The following is an 11,670-nucleotide window of genomic DNA, read 5'->3' as shown; positions in this document are numbered from 1 at the left end:
GGGAGTGTGGTGGGCAGCAACTGTACTCTATTCTGTGGAGGCCAACTGTTGGAAAAACACTGATCTAAATTAGTTTAGGCAACAAAACACAGCTGGTATAACAGTAAGACAATGTTGTTTTTCTAAAGTTTTATTACAGTATTTGAATATTGACACATGACCAAAGAGTACATTGTACACACAAGTCCTTAATAAAAGACCACACAAACAAGACTTATTCAACTTGGCACAAGAGAATGTTCCCCAATTCCGTGCTGTGTTATTGACATAGTGTAAAACTCAATCCTTTACCACATGAAAACCAAAGTGCACAAAATGTTAGAACCTTTTTGAAGGTAATTTCTAAAAAATGCCATGTCAGGGAAACAAGACACCCACGACAGAGCTGAATACAAATGGTGATAACATCAGATGCAAACAAGCAAAACTAAGAATACATCTTTTAAAATAAATGAGCAAAACAAAGGGTGGAGTCTATCACAAACAAATAAAAAAAGATTATCTGGGATAGCGGGAGATGGAAAAGTAGCAATGGGATGCTCCGATGTTCCATAATGACGTTTAAGTCAAGGTTTCTCCTTTAGTCACCTGTAATCACAGATAAATATGTTATAAACCACCAATAAGTATTAGAGAGCCACTAGTAAATTTACAACAATAAAGTCATATTATTACAAGCACTATTTTCAGAATATACAGTACATAAATTGACTTGACAAAAAATTTAATCATATTTAGATATTGTATAAAGTTAAAGTGTCAACGATAGTCACACACACACACTAGGTGTGGTGAAATTATCCTCTGCATTTGACCCATCCCCACGTTCACTCCCTGGGAGGTGAGGGGAGCAGTGAGCAGCAGTGGTGGTCACGCTCAGGAATCATTTTGGTGATTTAACTCCCAATTCTATTCCTTGATGCTAAGTGCCAAGCAGGGAGGCAATGGATCCCATTTTTATAGTCTTTGGTATGACTCGGCCGGGGTTTGAACTCACAACCTTCCAGTCTAAAGGCGGACCCTCTAATCACAAGGCCATTGAGCAGGATAATGCAGTGATTTTCAAACTGTCGGTATGCTGCGTCTAGTGGTACGCCAAAGATTAGATTTATCATTGAAGTACAGTGTATAATTTTTCTATATTCAAGCACAGTGTTACTACTCAAATTGTGTGTAATGTTACAGTGACCAAAATATTACATCATTTGGTTAAATAAAACCTCTGCCTTGTTTTAATGAGTACTTAGGCCTACCACGCTACTGTATTTTAATGTTGGTCATTATGGTGGTACTTGGAGAATCAAGTGTTTTCTGAGGGGGTACATGATGCAAAATGTTTGAGAACCACTGGTATAATGCTGACACTGATCATCAGCATCAGCATCGCATTGCCGGCAGTAAGTCGGACCCGTTTCCAGTGAGGGTTGGACTCTGCCAAGGCTGCCCTTTGTCACTGATTCTGTTCATAATTTTTATGGACAGAATTTCTAAGCGCAGTCAGGGCTTGGAAGGGATCGAGTTTGGTGACTGCAGGATTAGGTCTCTGCTTTTTGCAGATGATGTGGTCCTGCTGGCTTCATCTGGCCAGGATCTTCAGCTCTCACTGGATCGGTTCGCAGCCCAGTGTGAAGCTACTGGGATGGGAATCAGTACCTCCAAGTCCATGGTTCTCACCCGGAAAAGGGTGGAGTGCCATCTCCGGGAGGAGATCTTGCCCCAAATGGAGGAGTTCAAGTACCTCGGAGTCTTGTTCGTGAGTGAGGGAAAAGTGGATCGTGAGATCGACAGGTGGATCGGTGCGGCGTCTTCAGTAATGCGGACACTGTATCAATCCGTTGTGGTGAATAAGGAGCTGAGCTGGAAGACAAAGCTCTCCATTTACCTGTCGATCTATGGTCACGAGCTTTGGGTTATGACAGAAAGGACATGATCACGGGTACAAGCGGCCGAAATAAACTTCCTCCGCCGGGTGACGGGTCTCTCCCTTAGAGATAGGGTGAGAAGCTCTGTCATCCGGGAGGAGCTCAAAGTAAAGCCGCTGCCCCTCCACATCGAGAGGAGCCAGATGAGGTGATTTGGGCATCTGGTCAGGATGCCACCCGAACGCCTCCATAGGGAGGTGTTTCCGGCTAGACGAAGTGGCTGGGAAGAGGGAAGTCTGTGCTTCTCTGCTTAGGCTGCTGCCCCCGCGACCCGACCTCGGATAAGTGGAAAAAGATGGATGGATGGATGGTATAATGCTACGTTCAGGTTCCTGTTACACTTTGAATCATCGTAACATTAACAGTTTACCGCCATAATATTACCATGTTGTCTAATTAGTGTTACCTTAATAATAACGTGTGTTATTCTGCATACTTACTCTTGCTTCAATATATTCGATTCTCCTCTCCAAGGCCGTCAACTTCTCATTGAGCGTAGCCAGACGAGATCGACATGACATGTCTAACAGGGAAATTAAAAGAATGCACCGTTACAATTTTTGGACTTACCCAAAATATACATTGATCGTCAAATGTGATGCACGTCATTAATATATCAAGCATTTGCAACCATTAAACAGTTGACAAGATCGCGCCGACTAGCTAGCTAGCATTAGCAAGCTGTTGCGACCAAGCGGCCATGATAAATTATTCAGTGTTAGTTGAGGCATCTTCCAACAACAATATTAGTTAATTACTACTAAAAGAATGTTGATATATCTCAAAACACACACATCATGTTTACAAATAAGAACAATCCTATTAGCAAGATGCTATCTGGGAGTGGCTACGATCGACAACACGGAGGGGAATCTCTCAATTTTGCGAACCACACTAATACACATAGACGAACGTTAATCTCACCGAAAGAGTTAAGGAAGTCGGCTATTTTCTTGATGCTGCTTGTGATCACTTCGATATACTCCCGGTTGGCCCAGTCTTGGTGGATTTCTCTCTGCACTGGGTCTTCCTGGCCAGCCATGTTGGATGAGTGGAGGTGGGTATTGCGTCTGGTTCGACTAAACCGGAAGTGCTATACAATCACATTGCTGTTATTATATACAATAACAATAAACAAAGCAAAATTATTCTATTAGGACGCATGACACTGAATTCACATCGTACTAAATAAATATCGTCTTAAGATAGTCATCCCGTTCGTAAAGCTGACGTTTATTTCATGTCTGTACCATATGGTTCTATATGTTGTGCTCTATTTCACATGAACAATACATTTCCATGTTCGTAATCTTGTTTTGAAAATATGAACATTTACACTTTTGATGAGGACAGAGTGGTATCAATTAAACCAATGATTATCATTGCATTTGCTGTAGCATCATGTTAAAAATGGTTTACGACAGCGCTTGAATATGGTGATAAATACACAAGCACACACACACACACACACACACACACACACACACACACACATGTATTCATATATATATATATATATATATATATATATACAGTACAGGCCAAAATTTTGGCCGCACCTTCTAATTTCAATGCGTTTTCTTTATTGTCATGACTATTTACATTGTAGATTGTCACTGAAGGCATCACAACTATGACACGTGAAGTGAAAACCCTTTCAGGTTACTACCTCTTGAAGCTCATCAAGAGAATGCCAAGAGTGTGCAAAACAGTAATCAGAGCAAAGGGTGGCTATATTGAAGAAACTAGAATATAAAACATTAGTTATTTCACCTTTTTTTGTTAAGTACTTAACTCCACATGTGTTTATTCATAGTTTTGATGCATTCAGTGACAAGCGACAATGTAAACAGTCATGAAAATAAAGAAAACCCATTGAATGAGAAGGTGTGTCCAGACTTTTGACCTGTACTGTATATGTATATATATACATTCGCGAGCAAAAGTTGTACTCTTGTAAAAAAAAAAAACAATGCCATGGCTGTCTTGAGTTTTCAATACTTTATTAATCTTATTTTTTTGTGATAGAGTGATTGGAGCACATACTTGTTTGTCACAAAAAACATTCATGAAGTTTTGTTCTGTTATGAATTTATTATGGGTCTACTGAAAATGTGACCAAATCTGCTGGGTCAAAAGTATACATACAGCAATTTTAATATTTGGTATGTCCCTTGGCAAGTTTCACTGCAATAAGGCGCTTTTGGTAGCCATCCACAAGCTTCTGGTTGAATTTTTGACCACTCCTCTTGACAAAATTGGTGCAGTTCAGCTAAATTTGTTGGTTTTCTGACATGGACTTCTTTCTTCAGCATTGTCCATATGTTCTCAATGGGGTTTAAGTCAGGACTTTGGGAAGTCCATTCTAAAACCTTGGTTCTAGCCTGATTTAGCCATTCCTTTACCACTTTTGACGTGTGTTTGGGGTCATTGTCCTGTTGGAACACCCAACTGCGCCCAAGACCCAACCTCCGGGCTGATGATTTTAGGTTGTCCTAAAGAATTTGGAGGTAATCCTCCTTTTTCATTGTCCCATTTACTCTCTGTAAAGCGCCAGTTCCATTGGCAGAAAAACAGGCCCAAAGCATAATACTACGACCACCATGCTTGACGGTAGGAATGGTGTTCCTGGGATTAAAGGCCTCGCCCTTTCTCCTCCAAACATATTGCTGGGTATTGTGGTCAAACAGCTCAATTTTTGTTTCATCTGACCACAGAACTTTCCTCCAGAAGGTCTTATTTTTGTCCATGTGATCAGCCGCAAACTTTAGGCGCGCCTTAAGGTGTTTCTCCTGGAGCAAGGGCTTCCTTCTTGCATGGTAGCCTCTCAGTCCATGGCGATGCAAAACACGCTTGACTGTGGACACTGACACCTGTGTTCCAGCAGCTTCCAATTCATTGCAGACCTGATTTTTGGTGGTTCTTGATTGACTATTGCTCATCCTGACCAATTTTCTCTCAGCAGCAGGTGTTAACTTGCGTTTTCTTCCTGATCGTGGTAGTGACTAAACTGTGCCATGCACTTTATACTTACGAACAATTGTCTGTACAGTTCCTCTTGGGACCTTAAGCTGCTTTGAAATGGCTCCAAGTGACTTTCCTGACTTGTTCAAGTCAATGATTCATTTTTTCAGATCTGTGTTGAGTTCTTTTGATTTTCCCATTGTGACAGCATCACATGAGCCCTATTTAAATGGGCTCAGAGAAGTCAACAGGTGTCGTCAATCATAATCACTCACATGAAGTTAAAAGGCCATGCCATGAATCTAATTTGATTTGATTGTAACTTTTCTACATTACCAAAATTAATAATGTATGTTGCTGTATGTAAACTTTTGACCCAGCAGATTTAGTCACATTTTCAGTAGACCCATAATAAATTCATAAGAGAACCAAACTTCATGAATGTTTTTTGTGACAAACAAGTATGTGCTCCAATCACTCTATCACAAAAAAATAAGACTTGTAGAAATTATTGAAAACTCAAGACAGCCATGACATTATGTCCCCAAAATATTTAAGTTTCGGTGTTTTAATTGTGTTTAGTAGTAGTTTATAACAATTAATTGTTTCTAAAATGGGTGTGTTTTAAAATCTATCCATGACACTTTTAACATTCTTCTGTATAACCAGAGCTCAACTGCTTCCAATTTATTTGGTGAAGTTTTAAAGTCCATGTCTCAGATTAATACAGTAGGGTAGACCACACAGAGCATTTTAGTATTATTTTCCTTGTTTCAATATTTACTTTTTGTGATGTTAGTAGTTTTGATTTATTTTCATATGATTTCCTAGCTATTTCCATTCTTGTTATTTCATTATCAGTTCTTCCATTTTCAAACTGCATCTGACCATGATAAATCATATTTGATACTTGTTCTATAGGTCTGCTATAGTAATGATTATTTAAGGGACTGGTAGATTTTGCTCTCCAACATTTATTATTATTATTTTTTTTTCACATTCAATTTAATTCCATATGCGTTGCTTTTATCATTCACTACAGCATCTCTGTCTGGACTGGAGCCTGCAATGCCTCAGACTGGAAGTCTCTCCAGAGAGTGGTGAGGACGGCGGAAAAGATCATCAGGACTCCTCTTCCTCCTATCCAGGAGATCGCAAAAAGCCGCTGCCTGACCAGGGCTCAGAAAATCTGCAAAGACACCTCCCACCCCTACCAAGGACTGTTTTCACTGCTGGACTCTACAAAGAGGTTCCGCAGCCTCCGAAGCAGAACCTCCAGGTTCTGTAACAGCTTCTTCCCTCAGGCCGTAAGACTCTTGAACGCATCATAATTAAATTATCCCCTCAACTCCCCCCAAAATGGATTAACTCGCTGGAATAAAAAAGACAATATAACATACATCTATAAACAGGGACGCATGTGAAAAAGTGCAATATATTTATCTGTACAGTAATCTATTTATTTATTTATATATAGCTATATATATTTATTTATTTTATATATATATTTATATATTATTTATATATATTTATTTATTTATATATGCACCTTATTGCTTTTTTATCCTGCACTACCATGAGTTTATGTAACGAAATTTTGTTCTTATCTGTGCTGTAAAGTTCAAATTTGAATGACAATAAAAAGGAAGTCTAAGTCTAAGTTAGTAGTTGTTGGAGGTCATTTGTGTTTACTGCTATCAAGAATGTATCACCAGAATATTGTAGGTTGTTTATGTAGAGACCTCCCATAGGTAAACCTGCCATGTCCACGACTTCTCTGTAATATTTCTCGGTATATAAATTAAACAGACACGATGACAATACACAACCTTGTCTTAGTCCTTTTTTATATGAAAGGTTTCTGTTGTTCCCCAATCAGTTCTTATGAAAGCTGTTTGTTCCCAATATATCTGACAGTTCAGAAATCTGCACAGTCTTGTGCTTTAGTTGTTTTCTTTTGGCAAGGGGACAAAAACAGATTGTCCCAATTCAGCTGGTATACACCCACTGTTGTAAATTATGTTGCACAATCTTGTTAATAATTCATCTTAAAACTCATTTGTATACGCTAGCCTTTAAATAGACCCCCCTTTTAGACCAGTTGATCTGCCGTCTTTTTTCTGCTCTGCCACCCTCTCCTGCGTGGAGAGGTTATTAGGTGAATTGATTTACGTGGACCCCCGACTTAAACAAGTTGAAAAACTTATTCGGGTTTTACCATTTAGTGGTCAATTGTACGTAATATGTACTGTACTGTGCAATCTACTAATAAAAGTTTCAATCAATCAATCAAAACCACAGATGACGCGCTAGCTGTTCAAAGTCGGGACCCGGGGTGGACCACTCATCTGTGCATCAGTTGGGGACATCTCTGCGCTGCTGACTTGTCTCCACTCAAAATGACCCCTGCTGGCCCCACTATGGACTGAACTCTCACACTATTAACTGGATCCACTCGACGTCTATTGCACCGGACCGGCCCAGGGGTGGGGGTCCCCACATCTGCAGTCCCTTCCAAGGTTTCTCATTGTATCCCATTGGGTTGAGTTTTTTCTTGCTCTGATGTGTAATCTGAGCCGAGGATGTCGTTGTGGCTTGTGCAGCCCTTTGAGACACTTGTGATTAAAGGCTATATAAATAAACTTTGATTGATTGATTGATTGTTTGATTGATTGATTTAATAATTGTGTGTTATGTTCATTTAGAGCTTCCAGTGATTCTGTTGATATATCATCTGGACCATTACCTTTTCCTTTTTTTTTTTTTTAACATTTGTTACTTCCTCTTTCATAATATTATTATGTCCATCAGTTGACTATCAGTGGCATTTCCGCTCTGTTTTGTCATCACATAGCTCAGTTACATATACAACCCATCTGGTTGCTCTCTGCTCTTCATCAAATAATATTTTTCAGTTTTTGTCTTTGCTAACATTACTGCCTTTTTTCCTATTTTTTTCCATTAACTTTTTAGCCAGTGCTCCTAGCACTTCGACAATCTATTTTGAGCTCCATATTAATGATCTGGTACTTCTGTTGCTCTATGCTCTTTGTCCTTTTGTCCATTTTGGCTAACATTTTGTCTGTATATATATGTGTGTACATACATATATGTATGTATATATATATATATATATATATATATATATATATATATATATATATATATATACCCAACCCAACACCTTACAGAACATCCACCTGGAAAATAAAAGGATCGCGGCTGAACTGGACATTGAGGACAGGGTGGACGCCACAGCCAACAAGGAAGCCTTCATCACATTGAAGGACCACAAACCCAACTTCGCAAATAACCCAACATGCCGACTAATAAACCCAACTAAATCTGAAATAGGAAAAATCAGCAAAATAATCCTGGACAGAGTCAACACAAAAATCAAGGACAAAACACCACTCAACCAATGGAGAAATACAGCAGCAGTAATCAAATGGTTCAACAACATCCAAGACAAACAACAGCACAACTTTATCTCCTTTGATATCGAGGAATTTTACCCTTCCATCACGCAAGACCTACTGACTCAAGCACTAGACTTCGCCTCAGACTACGACTCAATCACAGGCAACGAAAGAAACATCATCATCCACGCAAAAAACTCCATTCTCATCCACAACAGTACACCATGGCAAAAAAAGAACAATGCAACATTTGACGTCACTATGGGAAGTTTTGACGGAGCAGAAACGTGTGAACTCATTGGGAGTTTCCTCCTCTCCCAGCTCGCTAGCCTCAATCTGAACCTTGGTATTTACCGTGATGACGGACTGGCAGTGTGTCGCGCCTCGCCAAGGAGCAGCGAGAATACCAAGAAGCGCATATGCCAAATTTTCAAAGAGAACGGCCTACGGATCACGATTGAAGCCAACAAGCAAACCGTCAACTTCCTTGACGTCACTTTCAACCTGAGAAATAACAGCTACCAACCATTCACGAAACCCAACACAACACTCCAATACGTGCACCATGACAGCAACCACCCACCCGCCACCACGAAAAGAATACCTACCGGAATCAATAAAAGGCTATCGATGCTGTCATCTAGCAAAGCTGAATTTGACCAAGCAACCCCCCCGTACCAAAAAGCCCTTGATGAAAGCGGATACAATTTCACCCTCACCTATGAACCCACGCCAGGAAACCAGCCAAAAAAGAACAGAAAACGGAACGACATCATCTGGTACAACCTCCCATACAGCAAAAACGTCTCAACGAACATTGGACACAAATTCCTCAATCTGATTGACAAACACTTTCCCAAAGACAACATCCTAAGAAAAGTATTCAACAAGAACAACATTAAATTGAGCTACAGCTGCATGAACAATATACGACAAATCATCTCAAACCACAACAAAACAATTGCAAATGAGCCGTCGGCCCTCAGACAGAACGACTCCAAAACCAACAAAGGATGTAATTGTCGAAAGAAACCTGATTGCCCTCTCAACGGGGGGTGCTTACAAACATCAGTTGTCTACCAATCTAAGGTAATACGCAAGGACATTAACACATCCGACACATATGTAGGATTAACCGAGGGAGAATTCAAAACCAGATGGAACAATCACAAGGCTTCTTTCAGGAACAAAAACCTGCGAAATACCACAGAACTCAGCAAACACATTTGGGACCTCAAAGACAATAATGTTGAATATTCAATAACATGGCAAATTCTTGCATCCAGCACACCTTACAATAGTGGTAATAAAAGATGCAACCTATGCTTGAAAGAGAAACTGTTTATTATTTACCGTCCAGACCTGTCATCCCTCAACAAGCGCAGCGAAATTGTAACAGCATGCCGCCATAGACGGAAACACCTCCTAGGTAACACATGAGCCAATCACCACGCCCCTAGGCCAGCCTGTACCCACCCACTCTGTGCCCTATATAAACCATGGTATGCGAATGCTCCCATTAAAATCTCCTGACGATTGAGGGTACCCCCCCTCATGAAACAGGCCTGTAGAGATGAAATAGTCTTGTGATTTTTTCCCACACATACATATATATATATATATATATATATATATATATATATATATATATATATATATATATATATATATATATATATATATATATATATATATATATATATATATATATATATAGTCAAGATTTCTGTGGTTTATCCGTTATACAGTGCTCAATACCGGGGTAGAGCGGAATATACGTTAGGTCAGGAAAAAACACAGAGGATATTTCATCTCTACAAGCCTGTTTCGCAGGTTTCCCTGCTCTTCAGGGGATTTTATATGTTTTATTTAGAAATATGGATTTTATAAAATCCCCTGAAGAGCAGGGAAACCTTCAACACAGTTTTTTTCTGACCTAATATATCCATCCATCCATCCATCTATTTTCTACCGCTTATTCCCTTTAGGGTCGCGGGGGGCGCTGGAGCCTATCTCAGCTACAATCGGGCGGAAGGCGGTGTGCACCCTGGACAAGTCGCCACCTCATCGCAGGGCTATATATATATATATATGAAACCAAACTGTCAGCACAGAAGTCAGGCATCAGTGAGCTGCTCTACCTTGGAGAGGTCGAGGAGAATCTGGATGGAGGCGATGACTTCCATGAAGGACACACTTCAGTTGCAGCAGCTGTCACTACCAGCTGCTCACAGCCTCTGTTCATTTATACACAAACACAAACGTGTACTATGTATTGTAGAGTATTCTGTCACAGCTATGGAGGGTCAAAATGAACACAATTCAACATTTTTATTTATTTATTCTGAAGCAGAAACAAATATATAACTCATTAATGAGGACAAAGTCAAAACAATAAGGTCATGAACACTTTACACATTCTAAAAATCTTAGAAACATGAAAGACAAATTAAAAAAGTAATGTGTAGTATGATGCCTATTTGTGTTATCCCTCGCATGCTTCTTGTTTTTTTTGTTTTTTTCTTTCTTTGTAGTATTTTTGTTTTAATATCTTGACTACTGTTGGAACATTCTGATAAAATATAAAAAATATATATTTTGAAAACATGTATAGAAGACGTGTTTAGTTTATGTTCAGCTTGTTAGAATTTTGTAAAAGTTTAAAACATTTTTGTTAGCCCCGCCCACTTTCCGTATTCTTAGATTCCTGATTGGCAAAGGAGGGAACGTACCACATTATTATTTTTATTTTATTTTATATAAGATCGAATACATTACAGAGAGAATAGTTAAGAAATCTGTTTAATGACGTTAGTTAATTAATAATGAGGTCATCCAGTTTCCACGCGTTTGAAACTGGGTAACTCACCTCTTACTGGATCTAATGGTACATTCCAGGAAGTTCATTCATTTTACGACGACCAAGTGCTTTGAATGCTACATTTTTCAAAAGTTCTCCCCGCGTAGAATGAATAGAAGCAGTTTAGTTTCCACGACAATATTCCACGTTCACCACACAAGACAACAGCTTGCAACTTTATTTAGCTATTACGTCATCGATCATGTTAGAGTGGATGAGTGCGTGCGCGGCTGTTAGTTTGTCCCTCAGTCTTTTGTTACTACTAATACTAGCAACTTACTTTCTCTACTCGGGACTTTTCGCACAAGTTATTATATTTACTGGTTATCCCCCTATAAAGAATGTCACGTTTGTTTACAAACTCCAAGAAGGACCACACAAAAACCGCGCAGAACTTTTTAAGGAGGCGAGCAGAATCGGACCGAACACTTTTTGCATGGGGGTATTTTATGATGATCCCAAAAAGGTAAGCAAACACATGACAACATATAAATATACCTGTCAT

The 11,670-nt window shown here is 39.4% G+C and overlaps 2 protein-coding genes across 3 annotated transcripts in view; one reads left to right on the top strand and one right to left on the bottom strand.

Annotated features, from left to right (window-relative positions):
• Positions 1–114: 114 nt before the first annotated feature.
• brk1 (BRICK1 subunit of SCAR/WAVE actin nucleating complex) lies at positions 115–3,014 on the bottom strand. Its single transcript, XM_061923606.1, has 3 exons — positions 2,847–3,014; positions 2,363–2,445; positions 115–588 (listed from the first exon to the last, which is right to left on the bottom strand). Exons 1-3 carry the CDS (start codon positions 2,962–2,964, stop codon positions 562–564), a joined length of 228 nt encoding a protein of 75 aa, XP_061779590.1. The 5' UTR covers positions 2,965–3,014; the 3' UTR covers positions 115–561.
• An 8,198-nt stretch (positions 3,015–11,212) lies between these two features.
• tex264b (testis expressed 264, ER-phagy receptor b) overlaps positions 11,213–11,670 on the top strand; it is a 142,314-nt gene continuing 141,856 nt past the window's right edge. For both annotated transcript variants that reach the window (XM_061923603.1, XM_061923602.1), the window contains exon 1: positions 11,213–11,631. In XM_061923603.1, coding sequence (XP_061779587.1) covers positions 11,368–11,631 — 264 coding nt within the window. In that variant the 5' untranslated portion in view covers positions 11,213–11,367. The remainder of the gene's footprint in view (positions 11,632–11,670) is intronic.

The sequence above is a fragment of the Nerophis lumbriciformis genome, linkage group LG28 (assembly GCF_033978685.3).
Source record: "Nerophis lumbriciformis linkage group LG28, RoL_Nlum_v2.1, whole genome shotgun sequence".
Lineage (NCBI taxonomy): Eukaryota > Metazoa > Chordata > Actinopteri > Syngnathiformes > Syngnathidae > Nerophis > Nerophis lumbriciformis.
The sequence above is the reverse complement of the archived record's forward strand: the minus strand, read 5'-3'. Positions and strand labels throughout refer to the sequence as shown.